At 33.3% G+C, this 19,727-nt stretch overlaps 1 protein-coding gene across 2 annotated transcripts in view; it reads right to left on the reverse strand.

The window, feature by feature from the left end:
- Positions 1–19,727, reverse strand: part of RIC1 (RIC1 homolog, RAB6A GEF complex partner 1) — a 130,582-nt gene that overhangs the window by 71,683 nt on the left and 39,172 nt on the right. For both annotated transcript variants that reach the window (XM_031962014.1, XM_031962024.1), the window contains exon 3: positions 13,147–13,226. In XM_031962014.1, coding sequence (XP_031817874.1) covers positions 13,147–13,226 — 80 coding nt within the window. The remainder of the gene's footprint in view (positions 1–13,146; positions 13,227–19,727) is intronic.

A 19,727-nucleotide genomic window follows, 5' to 3' on the forward strand; every position in this document is an offset into this window, starting at 1 on the left:
ATTACTGGGTAAATTATTTTTAGATGTAAGTCTAGAACCCTTGCCTTATGGAGTACTGTATTCAAAGTTCTCGGCTACCTTACAGTGGGAGCTAATAAAGAGTATGATTCTGACTGTGATACTTAGGACTATCATTCTTTTTCTTTCTGGCTGCTTACAGGGTTTTGTCTTTGACCTGGAAGCTTTGGAATCATACTTGGAAACTATCATTTTAGGGTTCTTTTCAAAAGATACTTGGAAGATTCTATTAGCTTTCTGTTTCTAAGAATCTGGTCAGTTTCCTTTCATGGTTTATTGAAATATATCCAGATTCTTTTAAAAATCATTCTAACAGGGCAGCTAGAGAGATAACATCAACATAGAGGCAGGAGAGCTAAATATAAATATAAATTAAATGTCTTCTATAAGTAGCTATGATTTTAATCTATACTAAACATGCAGATTAAAAATCTTGTACCATGGGCAACTAGGTGGCACAGTGCATAGAGCATCAGCCCTGAAGTGAGGAGGACCTGAATTCAAATCTGATCTCAGACACTTAACACTTCCTAGCTGTGTGACCCTGGGCAAGTCACTTAACCCCAATTGCCTCAGGAAAAAAAAAAAAAAAGATTCTAATATTCTGTTTTTCAGATCAATTATATAAATACATATAGACATAATATTTATACCTAATATTATCCATGTGTACACACACACACACACACACACATAAATTCCATGAGACAACAAAAATATTACAACATACTTAAAAGACTGAAAAAAACTGAAGAAAATATGAAGTCTCATAAATTACCCTGAACTCATTAACCTCTGTTTGGTCTATTTTAATTTAAGGTACCTGCTACTCTGCTAAGGCTTTTACCTCTTTTGCTAAATAATTAATTCTCCTTTCTCTGTTGTTCTTATTCCCCCCCCCCCCCCAATTCTTTCCTCTAGCATTCTCATTTCATTTATAAAATCATTTTTTTAAATTGTTTTAAAATTCTTTCTTCCAGAAATTCTAGCTTAACTTTTATTCAATGTATGGATTTTTGCTGTTGTTTGATTTATTTGCAGACTTTTTGGAATTATTACCTTTTTTTGGTATTATGTCTTGGGTATCTCTGTTTACCATGTTATCTTTCTGTGGTGAGATTCTTTGTCCAATTTATTTGTCCAGCCTTATTTTCAAAAGAAAAATTTTATGTTAAGTCCAGGAGCTATGTATTTCTGGAGGGAATGTCTGGGCCTTGCTTGAATCTGTAATATATTCTCAAAGTAATGCGTCTTGCTGCTCCTTTCTCAGTTTACTGTGTGCAGTATTCTTTAAGGATTTCAGGAATCAGAGCAAACTGGGGACTTATAAATTTTTTGATACTCTCAAATTTAACTGATCCAGTAAAATCTGATCAATATCCTCCTGTTCTAACTCTTGACCCTGGTCTGGTCATGAACTATGGACCTCCTAGTTGGAATTTCACTAGAATCATAATTCAGCTGCATGCATTATACAAGGAATACTGCACTCAAGACCCTCCTATGATCAGAACCACAGAGTCTTAAGTCTGTTCCTTTCTCAGTACAAAGAGCTTGGAGACTACTTCCCCAAAGTCAACAGACCTCTTCCTGTCCTGGACTGCTTTCTCTAGGCACAGGTCTCTTCCTCAACTCTGCAACTTTTTAAATGCTTTATCCAAGACTTTTTTTTTTTTGACCAAATGCACAGCCATAGCCTTTCCTCCCCCAGTCTCCACAAGTGAGAACCCTTCTGGCCAGATCTCATCCCACAGCATCCAAAGATCCCTATCTTTTTCCCTATGCCAACATGGGGCTGGAAAAATAGCTCCGAGTGAGCTTTTCCTCAGATTTTCTGATCAGAATTCAGTCTGGTACCTTAAACACACACACACACACACACACACACACACACACACACACACACACTTTTTTCAGAGAACTTGTGGAGCAGAACTGGGTTAAACAGCTTTTTCTTACTATATTTTGGCTGGTCCTTTATCACTTAAATCCCTCTGACTACCTTTCAAATAGTTCCGTTTCTATGCTATTCTTAGAGTATTACTATATTTAAACACTGCTGCAGTATTGTCCTTACGGCCCATATCTTACAATAACTTTCTATTTTTGCTACTTCAATAAGCAAGTTCCTCTTGGATATGTTTCAAGCATCAGAACAAAAAATTAAGGAGGCGATCAATAATATGGCTTATTTTATTATGCCTACAGTGCTTATTCAAACACTAAAAAACCAAAACCAAGAAACTATAGTTTTTGCTACAAATGAATAATTGTGAGGCAAATTTAGAGGGCTGGTCCTGAGAGTCATTCTCATATATATATATATAATGTACTGGGATAGGATATGACATAATATCGAATTACTGTTTAAAAATTTTAGCAAATTAGATTCTGTGTTCAAGGATTCCACAGTTCCTATGGATATTCTAACTGTGTAGAAGTATTATAAATATTTGCATTTCATTGAATCTGCATATTACGTCTTAATTACTATTAGTTTCATCCTTCATCCTTACTTCAGAATACAATATAGTAGAAAGAAGGCTATCTGAATCAGAAAATCTAGATTTTAATATAAGATCTGCCACCTACTAGTTATAAGTAGCTAATTCCTGTCTGCAAAATGGGGAAAAAAAAAATATTATTGATATTATCTCTCCCACAAAGTTATGAGTATTAAATTGAAATAATAAACATGAAACACAAAATAAATAAATACAAATGACAAAGTACTATATAATAAAGTATGCAATTAATAAACAGTTGGATAAATTATAATAAAACAATGTCCAAATCATAATTAAAAACCTCATATATAGAATTCTTTAACATAATGAAAATGAATGCAAGTACAGTATATTTACACAATACAAAAATTTAAGTAATCAACTATTCAATAAAACCTGAAATCAAACCTAAGATCTCAAAACTGAGTGAAACTTTTTGAGCTGGTGATATAAAATGCAATAAAATAAAGTTAGAAAGCAAAAGCTTCAGGTTAATGCCTTTTACCAAATAAGAAACAGAAAACAGAATGATTAAAAAATCATATGATTGCTCAATTCTTAATTCAGAAATGTGTAGTAACATTTTTCAACACATGCTTCATCATACCTAAATCATGAATACTAGTTAATATTGTTTATCTCTCCCAGCAACTCTTCCAAATCTCTTCTTTACTCCACCTTTTTGTACACTCCACATGACATCCTTTTAGTTGAGACCCTTGCCTATTTATTTATTTGTTTGTTTGTTTGTTTTTACTGAGGCAATGGGTTAAGTGACTTGCCCAGGATCACACAGGTAGGAAGTGTTAAGTGTCTGAGACCACATTTGAATTCAGGTCCTCCTGAATTCAGGGCTGGTACTCTATCTACTGCATCACCTAGCTACCCCCTGCCTCATTCTTTATTGACAAATTTAAAATCATTGATGGTAATATCTTTTTTTTTTCTGATTCCATCGAAATTTTGATATATTCTACTATATACTCCTTTACCAGTCTCTGATGATGAAGGTAGGCCTTCTCTAAAACCTGAGTAAGGAGAGTATCAAATGGGTGTTATTGTTATATCACACTGCTGACTCACATTAAGTTTGCAAACTACTAAAGTCCCCATATTTCCTGTTCTTCCATCTTATATTGGTGGAGCTTTTTTATATCTATGTCCTGGACTTGACAGATATTCCTACTGAAATCAATCTTCCTTAATTCAGCCCAAAGCCAAGAAATTTGTACATCCTGACTGTCATTCATTGTATAAAACTTGGCTATCCCTCCTAAATTTGAATAATCTACATTTTCTGCAGCATCAATCTCCTTCCTGATTTTGGTCTTCTTTCTATCTTTGTGATTCTGGTCTCTGGATGATGTTTTACTCTGTCTAGCCTTAAGCATTTCCAAAAACTAGCTAAAAGACAGCCCCTGCTCCCAAAGAGCTTTTAAATGGAGAAAGGCAATGCACAAAAAAGAAGTGAAGAAGGGCTGAGAGTGGAATGAAAGTAATTGCATGGTAATTGAAGTGCAAAAAAATTTGTAGACACACACAGCTTTTTTTTTACAGTATTTTTCTTCAACCTGAAAATTTTGAATTTTGGCTATGACATTTCTGGGAGTAATCAATTCACAGTTTCTTATAATTTTCTCTTTGTGCTTTGATTAAAATGCATCTGGACAGTTTTCTTTTATGATTATTTGAAACATGGTATTCAAGGGTTTTTTTTTCTCCCAGTCATGGCATCCCTGGAGTCCAATAATTCTCATCCTGTTTTCTAGACTATTTTTGATAATAATGGCTCATAAGCTCATACAATTTTTCAGTATTTTGATTTTATTCTCACATTTCTCAATTAATGAATTTTGGGAAATGTTTGCAACATTTTATTTTTCACAGTGTCTACTTGAATTATGTTTTTTAGCACCTAATCAAAGGATTCTTATCCAGAGCCCAGAAAGCCCCCCAAAAGGGCTTGTAAATTTGATTTCTTTTATATTTTGATAACTGTATTTCAACATGATTTGCTTCCTTTATAATCCTATTTATTTTATTTCTATGTATTTAAAATCATTACTAAGAAAGGGTCCATGACATAAAAAAATTACCCTCCCCCCCCAAGTTGCTTATTCTCCTGTCAAGTGATTTAATTTCCCTCCCTCCTCCCACCTCCCCTACAATCTCCCCTCTTGCTCCCCGTTCCTGGAGTCTTTATGAATTAATTCGTTGGTAGTCCTACTTCTAATTACTATAATTATTTCCTATGAGATAATTTTTTCTTGGGTTTCTCTTAACAAATAGTGGATATGGAATTTTTAAAAATTGTAATAGAAATTTTTTCTGCTTACTTATGTTTTTTGTCTTAGTGAGTCAGAGGCAAATTTTGTCCCCTTGTTTGACCTTGGCTAGAGTGAATAGAACCAAATTCTTTATATGACCACAGCCTGAAAAGAGATGGCACTATACTAAGATTAGGTCATTCCTTATTATAATCCAGATCCTCTACTGCTGCCTCATAGTTCTGGGTAGAATAGCCTGGTCTTGGTCCCATCTCCCCTACCATCATGCCTTGCTTGGGACACTACTTAGTGCCAGGCATGAGCCTCACACCACAGCCAAAGTACATAATTGCTTTCCTCCATTTCCTGGCAATCCCTGACTGAAAAATCATATACTGACCAGGTACAATCCTCTGACAAAGCAGCTTCCTTACCTACTCCTGGGCCCCAGAGTGAAGTCTACAAAGTTCAATCCTCGAATTCAGTGGTCTTTCCCTTTAGTTTTGCAGAATCTGTTTTATCCACAACTTTTATCAACCCTGAGGTGATTCTTAGAGAATTGGCTTTGGTGGTACTTTTCACATTGTCATCTCTGCCAGAGGTCTTTTGCTTTTGTCACATTTTAAAATGTATATACTATTTATCTTCAAGATCCATTACACCCCCAATAGACTCCCAAGTTTGAGATTTGAAACAGCTTCTCACTCATATTTATATCTTTCCCAGTATCTAATACTGTAAATCACATTAAGTAGACTTAATAATAAATATTTAAGGAATATTTATTACTGAATGAGGGGATCTCTTCATGTCCTCCTTTATATGTATCTACAAGTCATGGAGATTTACAAAAGTCTTCATGCCTAAAGTCAAACTTAGGAAATCAAAGTATTTTCTTGGAGGAAAAAAAAAACAAAACACCACAGTATTTATATTTAAACACAAGTCTTACTACTTCCAACCAGGAACATAAAATTTCTATTCTTTGTTTCATCAATGAGACAGAAAATAGATAATCCATCATAATATTTAGTTCAGTTTTTATTAAAAAGCCTTTCTTTTCCTTCATTTCTTCCTGAAAGAAACTTGAGAGTAGGAAGGAATGGTAACAAAAAAATTTGAAAACTAAAACTTTGTTATTCACATATTTTATTTGAAAATTACTAACAGTTATGAGTTTTTTCTTTGGGTTTAAGAAGTATGTAATAAGTAGAAGGAAGTCTTAATATCTATCGGCCAATAGTATAATGAAGTAAAGGGGAAGGCAGGAAGTGAGCTATGATTCCTCTATGAAAGAAACTGAGTTTATGATGTGGGTGATCTTATAGTAAATTCTTCAGGAAATATTTCTGTAGGTGGTCCCGCTCACTGATACCAAACTGATTTAAAACTTCAATAAGAGCCTTTAAAATCACCTTTATTAAATTATCACATCAATTTAAGCAGTTAGATTTCAGATGCTGAATGGTTTGGAAAGAGAGCAAATAGAAGTATATATATATATCAGAATCTGATATAATTGTAAAGGTCAAGATAAGAAAAACAAAGCCTTTATTTACATATAGTTTTGTTGTTGTTGTTTTTTGCTGAGGCAATTGGAGTTAAGTGACTTGCCTAGGGTCACACAGCTAGAAAGTGTTTAAGTCTGAGGCCACATTTGAACTCGGGTCCTTCTGACTTCAGAAATGGTGCTCTAGACAGAGGACCCGAGTTCAAATCTGCCCCTCATATATTTATTTTTAAATACAAAATGGAATAGCTTCATACTAGATGTCCTTAAAATTACTGGTATATTATACCCTTAACTTGTGTTTGTCTTTATATCAGTTAATGAAAAATGAGGAAAAAATAAAATAGTTTGACATGATCCTTAGAGAGAGGTGAAGCTTTCTCAAGAAGTCTAGGAGACTAGGCCTAAGTCACATGAACCCTATTCTCAGAGGTCTGCAGATTGGGAAGATCAGGTCCTTGGGCCCAGGTTGCAGAAAGTCACATGATCTCCAGGCCTAAAGGTCTCTAAAGGCCAAGATCCTAGGTCAGTGACAGGAAGTGACGTGATTCACAGGAAGCAGACAACATTAGTGACCACTGGTCAATGATGATTACTTCCTTTTAGTCCATCCCATGAAAAGGCTTGGATCTTTTGCTATTTAAGCAGCTTTACTGCTTCCAACTTATCAGGACCATGAGCACTGCTTCCCAGGTGTGCTTGGGTCTCTCTCTGCAATGCTTTCTCTTTGTACCTGAGGATGCCTCTGATTAGTTAATTTGGGGAAGGGGGTCTGGCAACTGTCCCACACACGTAAGATGTTATTTTTGTGGTTACTTGGAAATTTCAAATGCTACCACAACTTATCACAGCTCTCAAAGTACTCAGGAATAGTAAGGAGTTTGTGTGTATCTGTGTGACTAAATTGAGTGCACTACTTGTTTTTGATACAAGTTACTTATTTTTGGCAGTTTTGTCAGTCTTTTACTCTTCAAACTCCAGTTCATTATATACCAATATTTTTATATGACCCATAATTTACTTCTATATTTCTGAATACATTTTTTTGGGGGGGGGGGAAGGGAGGGGAATTCAGTAATAAAATTTACTTGGAGCAGTTAAGCAACAACTCCATAAAAAAGTCCTAGGGCTAGAATGTGGAGAGATTAAATAACTTTACCCATCCATGACCACAAATCTATGTCAGAAGCAGTACATGAACCCAATTTTTCCTAACTTCACAATCAATCCCAACCATTTAACCCCTTCTATTCAATAAACTTCAGTGATTCCCTATAATTTCTATAATCAAAGATAACTTCCTTTGTTCGTCTTTTAAACCTTTCATAATCTAGCCCCCTCCTGCATCTCTTACATATATTTTATGATTCAATGACAATGACCTCCTTACCATTCCTTTCACAAAACATTCTACTGTGCATCAATAGCTGTCCCACCTGCTTAGAATGCCCTCCTTCCTCATCTTTAATTCCTGGTCTATTTTAATTCTCAGTTATCACTATCTACAGGAAGATTTTCCTGGTCTCCCTTAATGCTAGTGCCTTTCTTCTGAGATAACTTTGTTAATAGCAAGAACTGTTTTTAACTTTCTTTGTATCCCCACTCTTTCTGAACCCAGAGTCTGAGGTTTAATAGGTACTGAATAAATTTTTGTTGATTCTTCTCCTTTTTATTGCATGATATTGTTATTTAAATTATCCCTTTCTTTCTGATAGATGGTTAACATGGAGTTGAGTAGTTAGAATTAACTAAATGGCAAATGCTATTCACAGGTCAATAACAAATTTAAAAGCTAAGAAAAACGTGGCTCTTTTCTCCTCAAAATCAATTTCTCTTTTATAGTGAACTAGTTAATGAGAAGCATCTCATAAAAGAGAGGCTTACAACATACTTATAAATGACACTTAAATAACATGTTTTGTATTTTGGGGGCTATACAGTATGTATAACAGATAAATGGAATGAGAGCATATTAGAATATATGATTATTAACTACAGAATATTTTAATGTAACTTGAATAGTAAAATAATGTCACTATAGGCTATTGGTTGAGACATTAATCTTGTAGTTAGAATTCAAGTCCAGACTGATAAGTAGACTTGCCTAGGATCGGACAAGTTATATGTATCAGTCTGGACTTGAATCTCTCTGCTCCTCCCCTTCATCATTTATAAATCAGGGATAATACTTATATTACCTACTCTACTTCACAAGGCTGATGTGAAGAAAGAGCTTTGAAAAGCTTAACACACTATATAAACAAGGAAATTATTCTATAAAACTTTGTTCAAATGTTTTGTTGTCAAGGGACTAAATAGTTAATAAAATTTCTAAGGTAAAATAAATACATTCAAGTATAAATGCAAAAATACATACTCAAACTAAAGAGAAATTACTTCTGAATTACATGTAGCATAGCTCCTTTAAAAAAAAAAAATCCAAATGTTCAGGAACTATAATTGTTAAAAGAATCATGATAAAAAAAGATACTTTAGTGATGATCCCTCAAATGCCTTCTAGCTTTAAATCTTATAGTTTTTCTGCCCTTTCATCAGATATGTTTAATAAACACTAGTCTAAAAAGATTTTTAAGAGGTCATGAAAGAAATGTAAAACTTACAGTTAGGGAAAGGAACAAGGAAACGTAAGGAAAAAATGTAAGTCACCCAAGGCTGAACTAAAAGCAGATCTGAAATGACATCTTGTTGGAAACTATTAATGAACATAGACATCTGAGCTGTTTCTCAGATGTGATATAACAGAGGAAAAATATGTACTTCTAAAGTGAAGTATGCTGTCACATAATACAGGACATCTGATAAACTAACAATAAAAGAACCTGATGTACTCATAAGATAGAAAAAGAGACTCAAGAGAAAATTGTTCCATATATGAGTCAGGGAAGAGAAATTGCCTATTCCTTGGTTGAGACATTTTAATTCTATTTTAAAATGTATATTTGCATCAACTTTTTTTTTTAATAAACTAAATGTCCTTTTCTATTACTCTCCCTTTCCCAGAAAGCTATTCCTTATAAACAATTTTTTAAAAAAAGCAAAACTGATCAATATATTAGAAAAACAAATAATCCTGACAATATATGTAATGTTTCACATTCATGGACCACTGTTTTCCCCATCCCCTGACAAGGAGTGACTAAAGGGAGGTATCTTATATTACTTTTTTGGGGCCAAGCTTGGTCATTACACTTTTGTAGCATTTAGTTTTAGGTTTTTTTAGTTATATTATTTCTGTTTATACTGTTGTAGTCATTTTGTATGCTGTATTCTTGACTCTGCCTACTTTACCATGTTTTCCTACATTTGTATCCATCAATTTTTGTAACACAGTAATAATAATCTATTGCATTCATCCATGACAATTTGTATAACCCATTTCCTATCTGACGCTATCCCCTCCATTTTTAAGTTATAGGTACTTCTAATTTCCCTTCCTCTTTTGTTTTTCTTCTTTGTGTTTCCCCTCCCCTTCCCCCCATAAGGCCCAAACTAATAGACAGGATACACAGAGTTGAGAGATACAAGACCCAAATCAATTAATTTGTTTCCTTACTCTAAACCCTGATATACAGTCTAGCTGAAATTATTTTCCTTCTTTTTTGTTGCCAGCATAAAAGAAAAATGTTTTATTCAGTTTGATTAAACTTGGCTTTGATAAAACCGAGAGCCTTTAAACAATGTATAATAGATTACAAAGAAGTCACAACCCCTTTCAAATTCATTTTTCTCATCTATAAAATGGGGGTGTTGGAATTGATAATCTCTCAGATTTCTTCTACCTCTAAAGTTTTATGATCAATATTATTATATGTTCATAAGCATAATGTTCATCCTTATGTAGTAAGATGGATAAGAACACTGGACCTAGGGTTAGGAAAATTTAAGTTCTGCTCCTTCCACAGATACTTGATAGAAGCTGTGTGATCTAACCTAAATTATTAATCTCTCTCATACTCACTTTCCTCATTTGTAAAACAAGTAGGTGTAGGATTTAATGCCCTCTAAGTTATCTTTTTGCTCTAAATTTTGGATCCTATGAACAAAAAAGCATCTTTTATTAAATATAATTGCAAAGTACATCAATAATCCTATTTCCAATCCTTATATAACACTGTAACATCCTTGACAAATGATCATCTAGTCTCTACTTTAGGAGCTCCAGGAGTAATAGCCTACTGTTGATCACCTCAAAAGTAGTAACCTTGCTTCTTTTAAATACAGTCTATTCCATTCTAGGGGAACTCTAATAATAAAACTCTTACTACTGGACCCTTAACTAACTGACTTATCAGCTAATTCCTGAATTTTATATTCCAGCTCCTATTTCTGTTCTGTGTCTTTTCACAGGTTGCTCAACATCCCTTCCTAATCATCCCTGTCTCTTAGAATCTTTAACTTTCCTAAAGGGTCCACTCAGTTACTATTTTCTAAGAGATTTTTGATCCTTTGTTGTTTCCCCCAGTTGTTCGAGCTCTCCTTCCTCAAGTTACCTTGTGTTATTCATCATTATATATGATATATCCCAAGTAGAACATAACCTCTGGTAAGATCTGTGAGACAGGAAATGTTTCATTTTTGTCTTCGTAGTTCCAGTGTCTATCACAATGCCTTTATATGAAAAAGCTATCAATAAATGTTAAATTGAATTAGCAAATTCTCCTCTAAATTGTGTCCAAATGTATCCTCCTGTAATTTCTGTACTTCAATATTAACTACAGAGTACACAACATCAACACTGACTCACAATCCATCACTTCTCTTAACTCTACTATTTCCATTTACAATGAACAAAGTTCTACATATTCTATAAGTGAGCAGCTAGTTGCGCAGTGGATAAAATGCTGGGCCTAGAATCAGAAGACTCATCTTCCTGAATTCAAATCTGATCTCAGATACTTACTAGCTGTGTGAGCCTGAACAAGTAACTTAACCTGGGTGGCCCAGTTTCCTTATCTGTTAAACTGGAAAAGAAAATGGCAAACCACTCCAGTATCTTTACCAAGAAAAATCCAAATGGGTCATGAAGAGTTGGACACAACTGAATAGACTGAACAACAACCTACGTTACCGAGAGCCATAAATAGAGGTACTAGGTTGGCCTGGAGTTTCAGAAGAGGGTTGTATTATAAAAACACAAATTAAAACTTGTGACATAAATAGGCAACATCTTCATATAAAAAGTTGTCTTAAAATTCAGCATTTTATTTCATTTCCTTTTCTACTACATTTTTTCTATAATATATATTACAATGACTATCTACTCACAGGGCAATCTTTGTCCTAAATCAGAGGTCCACACCTAGAAACTGCAGAACAAATTCCTGCTATTTGCCTGTTTTTGTCTGCTTTTGTGTGGCCCTAATACTAAGAATAGATTTTTAAAAAAATATTAAATCAAAATGTTACTGCATCTAAAAGCATGGTTTTTACATTTTAAACAGAAATTTAATTGTATTTAAAAATATAAAAAACATTCTCAGGTCCTGGCTATCCAAAAGCAGGTGGCAGATTTGGCATTATTAACAATTTGCTAACATTAACTCCCCGCATTAGACTAGTAACCATCAAATCTAAATATAATTTGCAAATGAAATTTTCTGAATTTTCTCAACATAATTCCTTCCATGCTTAGTCAATTTCTCCAATCAGTTTTTAAAAGCAAAATTAGTTTAGTGACTAAAATAAAGTATTAGAAAATATTCCCAAATGATTATAAAATAAGAAGCAATTGATGATAAGAAAAACTAGAAAATGCCATTTACCTGTATTTTTTGAACATCATAATTTCCACTCTGTAAATAAATTAGATTCGAAATAGAGTAACTTGGACATATCTTGAGTTGTTATTACATTGATAGGGTAGAGTATGGAAAGAAGAAGGCAGACAAGTGATTCTACAGATATAATGAACTTAATAGGAGCAAACTCCCACTACCAAAGTAGATAAGCAACTATAATACAATTTACATATTTAAAGAATTTGCAGGGGCGTACAGAAAGGTCACATGACTTACATTCCATGTAACAGAAAGGTTACATGACAATGTAACAAGGTTACATTCCAGTGTAGGGAGAGACAGTACTAGAATTCAGATCTTTCTGGGTTCTCTAATCAGGTCATCCTTCTATCCGCTAAATCAAACTACCTTACAACTCATATCTCACCTTCCATAAAGAACAGCAAATGTTTACCTATCTCTCACTCAGAAATCAGAATAATAATAATCATAAAAAAAATTTCAAGTTTTCTAATAAACATAACTAAGGAGTCAATTTCAATTATTAATATTCACAAGGAAGTCAAATTTAAGCAACTACACTCTGTAGCTTCCAAAAAAAGACAATAATTATAAAGTTTATTAAAATATGAGAAGTTACAGCATATATGTAATATCAAATTAAAATGTATATTTAGTACACTGATTACAAGGTACAAAATATAAGGTATTCTTTCTTAATTTAATAGTCATTTAAATTAGAGTACTGTCTAAACTTTACTGGAAAAAATAAAAGCACAAGATATATCATAATAAGAACAATCACTATATTATATAAATATATAAAATATATAATATATAAAATATATAAATATATAAAATATTTCCAAGACTCAGCTAATAGTTAATTTATTTTAACTTAAATTTCACTCACACATACAGAAATGACAAGCCTAACAAATTTGGAGTTTCTTGACAAAGGAATCTGATATATACATTCAAAATAGGCTGTCTTTGTATCTACTTTTCAACTGGCAATACTGTAATGCTTTTTTCAAGGGTATAATATATAAATAAAAAATAAAAGATGAAAAACAAAAACTTACTTGGGATATATAGGCTCATAAAGGTACTTTTCTCCTCTTGCTGATGCAATATGAAAAAATAATATGTAGCCATTTGCTGTCTGAAAGAGATAAATTTTATTAATTATAGAATAAAAATACTTTCCCCCATCACTTTAATAAAGTTCTCTATTATTTTTCTGAATTTTATCTTCATTTATTATTCATTAATTTCAAACTTAAAAAATAAGCCTTTTGAAAAAATACCATCCTGATGAACTTTTCAAAAGAAATGTAAACTATTACCAACTACAAGAAATCATAGAAAAAATAATAAGGCATATCAGAAGAACTTTGAGGTTCCATTCACACTTAACAAAGAAGCAATACTCTTTCCCTCCCTCCCTCCGTCTCTCTTTCCAAGGGAGTCAGTGATAAAAAAGAAAAACCTCAAGTTTGCCAAAAAGTGATAGCACTTTTTTGTACTAATAAATAACCAAAAATAAAGTAGATTCTCATCAAACAGGGAAATGGTTAAATAAGTTGTTGTATATTAATATGATGTAATATTTAGAAATGATGAATAATGAATACAGAAAAGTTTAGAAAGAATTATATGGAATGATGCAAAGTGAAGTAAGCAGAACTAAGAAAATAATATAAATAATCACACAGCAACAACAATAAAATAACAGAAACTAAATGCTGTGAAATTATGATGATGAAGCTTGGCCGCAAAGAACATGAGCCTTCTCTTTCTTTGGAAAGATGAGAGACTTTGGATATGAAACACTACAATGGAAGACTTTTTCCTTATGTTGTTTAATTTGCTTTAATAGGTTTCTTTTCTTTTTTTTAAAATTTTTTATATAAAGGATGGCTATCCTCCTAACAGATGGCTTTCTGGGAGGGAATAAAAGGAAGAAAGGATACACTGAGAAATAGTTTATATAAAAACAAAAGGTAGCAATGAAATCTATTTCTAAAAAAGCTATCAACTTATCAGAACTTAGGTGGTGCCTAATGCATTGCTTATGGTGCTAAATGGTGCTAAATTTTTGCTCAAGAAAACATACCTTTGCTTTTTTGAAACCAGCAATAAAAAGAGAATTACATATATATAGTACAATCTGTACTTTTAAAAAGTAATATGTTATATAAACATTCTAAGAGATTAATGAATATGCATTTAATAAGCTATAAAATGTTAAATTTACTGGATGTTATTCTCTGAATACTATTTTTCTTAACATTTGTTTCTTATCCTGATGAACTATGGAAAACTACAGCAACTCCCTCTATAGGTATAGATTTATAGCTCATTTGCAGCCTATCCAGGGGGTCCTCAAACTTTTAAAATAGGGGGTCAATTCACTGTCCCTCAAACTGTTGGAGGGCCAGACTATAGTAAAAACAAAAACTTTGTTTTGTGGGCCTTTAAATAAACTTCATAGTCTGGGTGAGGGGGATAATCATCCTCAGCTGCTGCATCTGGCCCATGGGCCATAGTTTGAGGACCCCTGCAGTATAGACAGTATAGAGCAGGAGTTCTTAACCTGGGGTCCATTTCAGAGGTTCCATAAACCTGAATAAGTTAAAATGCATCTTTATTTCTATTAACCTCTAACTGAAATTTAGCATTTAATTATTTAAGGGCTCTGTTCTAAGGAGTCCACAATTTTTTACTAGATTGGCAAAGGGGTCTTTCACACAAAAAGATTAACAATTCCCAATACAGAATAGAGTTGGCCATTTTTACTGAGAGGGAACCCAGGCTTTTCCAATTCTAAGGCCAACTGCTATCAACAGTTCTTAACTGTTCTGAATTAGGAGATCCTTTTAGTAGTCTTGTGAAGTCTATAGATCCTCTCACAGAATAATGCTTTTATATATGTAGTATTACAAAGAAAACTTATTATATTTAAATAATTATCAAAATCTTTTTAAAACATCTAGTTTACAGACTTCAAGTTAAAAACCCATCTGTGTACTATGCCATCATTGGCTTTCAAACACTAATTAAATGACAATCTGTTGAACAAAAAAGTATTATTTTTAAATTAAGAATGACAAGAATTATTATTGATATTTTGGAAAACAGAAAGAAAAATAATTCTAGGCACTTTTTTCCACTTTAATGTTAAATAGAGTTAAGTCTAGAATACATACAAATGTTCTACCACTGAAGAGAACAAATGTAATACCAAAGCAAAGGAACAAATGTAATACCACAACTCTTGGCATGCAGAGGAGAAATGGAACCAAATTTTTATCACCAAGATTAAAGTAAAAAGTAACTTACTTTTTCAAGTTAAAATATTTGAAAGATGTGCTTAAACATTAAATCTGTAAACTTAAGCCCAAAATAACAATCTTGTTCTATTTAACTGGTCATAACATATGATTACATAGTCTTGAACAAACCAATCAATACCTACACAAATATGAAACAGAAAATATCAGATCTTCCTAAATTTAAGTTTCGAACCCTAAATATTTGTCACATTATCTAGGGAAATGACAAAAGTATAAAAGTATTAAGATACTTTATGCCATTTCAAAATTCCTATCATTTTAATGCTAAATAGGCATGACTAAAAGAAAAAAGCAAAACAATTCAGGGTTCCAAATTCTTTTCCAGTATTAGCTTCCTGTTTTTCATTTAAAGGAATGACAGGAAACACACTTAACTTCTCAGCAAAAGAGGCCTTTTGTGGGGGAAGTAAGAAGTGTATCACAAACCTCATTCCTTTTTAAAAAGTATTTCACACACTGAAAGTAGGAGTATAAGAACAAAATTAAAAATGGGCAATATGGGGAATATCACTCTAGGGAAAAGGTTCCTTTCTAATTTATCAATGTTTATATGGTTTTAATGATTACACTATCTATATAAAAATAAAAGTCATTTAGAACATATATCAGTTGCTAATATACTGTTTGGCAACTATTTAAATTTTTAGTACTCTTCTTTAATTTTATAAGGAAGGGAAAAGTAAATTAATACTGTAAAGTATCTACAGTGATGACATTAACATACAAAAGCTTTCTGAATTCCATTCACTCAGGCCAAATGTTCACCACTTAAAAGGGGGATCAAATGCCAACAATGAATCCAAGACTTAATTTTTAAAAGGAGTAAAGAAAAGAATACAAGGCTACATTATCTTTCTGAATCCAAACAGCCAGCCTGTTTTATATCTAGCACACTAGGTGAAACTGAAATTTGTTACTTCATTACTATACAGAATTGTAAGCGTACAGTTAGATAATGTTAAAGATCTCTTCCAGCTCTGGTCTAATCTGCTTACTCAGGATGTATCAAATTATTTAATATTTAATGCCAACTTTGATAATAAACTAAAAGCTTTTTTCCCCTATGGCCCAAACACATTTTAAATGTAATGGTTCTTGATTATCTACACATTGGGTACTAGAGAGAAAGCGTTTTAAGTCAACAGGACAAAGGGAGAGGGGATTTATTATCCCAAGAAAAAAAGCAGACAGGAAAATGGAAGTGAAAAAGGGAAACAGTTATTTTTAAAATAAGAGATAAACTGAAAATGTTTGTGACTGTGTTCATTTAAAATAAAGATAAAAAGCCAAGTGGAATGTATAAAACATCATTTTGATAGGATTTCCAGACATCAACAATAGTCAACAAAATGTATGAATGAGGCTGATCTATCTATGTCCACAAAATTCAATTAAAGACTCTGAAAAATATGCAGGGCAGGATTAGAAACTGGGGAATACATAAACATAAATATATAGAAACATATAAAAACATATTCACGCAAAATGTACTAAAGATAATTTTTGGAGGAAGGCACAAGTATTTGACATCAAAAAAGACTTCCTTTAGCAAGTGGCACTTGAACTGAGCTTTGAAAAAAGCTAGGAATTCTAATATATTTCAATGAGGAAGGATTAAATTTCATACATGAAAAAACAGACAATGCAAAGCATGAAGAAAAGAGATGATGTGCCATGTAAGAGGAACAGTAAAGAGGCCAAGTTAACACAAAGAAGAATAATATAATTAAATAAGGTTAAAAAACAAAGTGAGTTGGAGCTTGGTTGCAAATGCCAAACAGAGAAGCTTATATATGATTTTAAAGATAATGGGGACACTGAAGTGAAAGTGACGTGATCAAAGCTGTGCTTTGAGAAAACAATTTTGGTACCTGTATGGAAAATGAATTGGAATGTGGAAAGATATGAGGTAAGGATACCAATTAGGAGACCATGAAATGAAATGAAAGAAGTGATAAGGGTCAGATTTAGGATAGTAGAAGAAGAAAAGTTATCAGAAAATGAAGAAGAGGGAAGAAATGATGAGATTAGGCATTGATTGTATCTGTAGGTGACCGAGTCAGGATAACAGCAAAGTTGCAAACCTAGATGACTGTGAGGATGGTAGTGTTCTCAAGGCCAACAGGTAAATTTAGAAGAGTTGAGTTTTAGAATAAAAACGAGTTCTCTTTTGGACATATAGAATTTGAGATGTCATCATACTATTATATACAATGCTTACCTGTAAGTAGGGAAAGTTACATGATGGTTAGAATGCCAAGCTTAGAATCAGGAAGACTCATTTTCCTGAATTCACATCTGGCCTCAGGCACTTTCTAGGTGTGTGACCCTAGGAAAATCCCTTAATCTTATTTGCCTCAGTTTCCTCATGTGCAAAATGAGCTGGAAAAAGAAATGGCAAACCACTCCAGTATATTTGCCATCTGGGGTCATGAACAGTTAATATAACTATATATATATATATATATATATATATATATGTGTGTGTGTGTGTGTGTGTATGTATGTGTATATATATATATATATAAAAAAAACTGAAAATAACTGAATTGAAATTGATAAGTAAATTGTGGCCATAGGAATTCAGACATTGAGAAGCAAAGTCCATGTACCAAAGATATAAATAAAGGGCTTTTATACTAAATTAAAAAATTGGCCTAGAAGACCTTTCTAATACTAAAACATTCTATTAATTGACTCATTACTTTTATTGTTGTTCATCCTTTGTTTTTGAAGAGAACAAGTTACATTGTGGAGTGATGCCTCGACTCGAAGATAAATTGGATTTAATTGAGGCATAGTTGCACAAAGTCATCAACCTCACTCTCTCTCTTCTAGTCATCAAACTCCAGTGATAAGAAAAGTCAGGAAAACTGGTCATGGTCTGAGATGCATTGGATGATTTCAGTATCTTTGATGTTTGACCAAGCTCTGAGTGTTCCATAATGCACTTCAGCTTCATGGCTTTCATGGCCACTGGAACAAACTGTTCTCATCCACCTCTGGGGACGTCTTCATATGGTTGGGGTAGACATCTACTAACATTCTAATGAGGTTGGAGCTTGTCAGTTACTACTCTCATCCTAGTTTAGCCTGTCTTCAGAGATGGTTTTTCTAGAGGACAGCTGTTGCAAATGCTACAGTTTCGTGGATTCACAAGTAAAAAGTGAACACAGGGTAAAGGTGGACACCAAAGCTTAATGACTAGCTCTGAAAAGAGCTCAGCAATTTCTCACATCAGAAGTTCTAGTTCTCCCTTAATACCCCATAAATCTTGGACCAGATAGCATACAGTGCAGGGATATACCTGGAAATTAGTAGCAAGGGAAAATAGAGTGAGTGAATTTAATTTTAGTCACATTTTATACCTCCCAATTAGATAGTTAACCACAGTAATTTAGCTAAGAGAGCTATTATAGAAAAGATTGGAAATTTTCTATAAGGGCATTAAGAGATTAATTCTCAAGTGATATGAAAGGAGATAAGGTTCTAATTCAATTCAACAAGTATTTTGTAAGCATCTACACACTGGAAAAAGCAACTGGATGAGAATGATTTGGTATGTCCTTGAGAATGCAGTAGAAACCACAATAGCAGAAGAGACCCCAAAACTTTTTGAAAAAAATCCCAGGCCTTGGAAATTATGTAATCACCTTAGGAATGTAGCTATAGGAAGTGATGTGGTAAAATCTTAGAGAATGAGTAGGAAGGAAAGAAAATAGTGTCTGATATCTTCATTCCACTAAGCTATCCTTTGGGGATATCTCACTTGTCTTCCAAAACTCTGGACTGCTATCTTGCATCTGAACCTAAACAATGAATACTTCTTGGTTCAAGAAAGAGAGTTATAGTTAGCTCCCATTATCAAACTTCCCACCAATCAGAAGACCCTGTGGTTAAGGGCCTTCCCTACTCCTGAGGAGGCACATTAGAGCATACATTTGTCAAATAGTAACTTTTGTGACAGAGATACCCTCAGTATCATCCATTAGCATACCATTGTTCCTGGATTCCCATCACGAACTTGCTGAGTTTAGAGTTGACCAGCATTCTCCCTGACTCTCTAATCCTTGACCTTTACGTCTCTTTTCCTTCCCAGTTTCCAAATCATAAATAACATCCCACATCCACACTTAAGTGCTTGACCCACTGGACCAAGACTCTGTGCTTTCACAAAATAAAAGCTCCTCTGGGCTATGAGAATACCTTTGTGAGTTTTTCCCATTCTGACCAGCCCTCCCAACCTGGTGCTTCATCAAGACCAATTGCATCCAAAAGTTGACAAAATTCTGTGGACCTTTAGAGAG

This window comes from Sarcophilus harrisii, chromosome 1, assembly GCF_902635505.1.
Source record: "Sarcophilus harrisii chromosome 1, mSarHar1.11, whole genome shotgun sequence".
Lineage (NCBI taxonomy): Eukaryota > Metazoa > Chordata > Mammalia > Dasyuromorphia > Dasyuridae > Sarcophilus > Sarcophilus harrisii.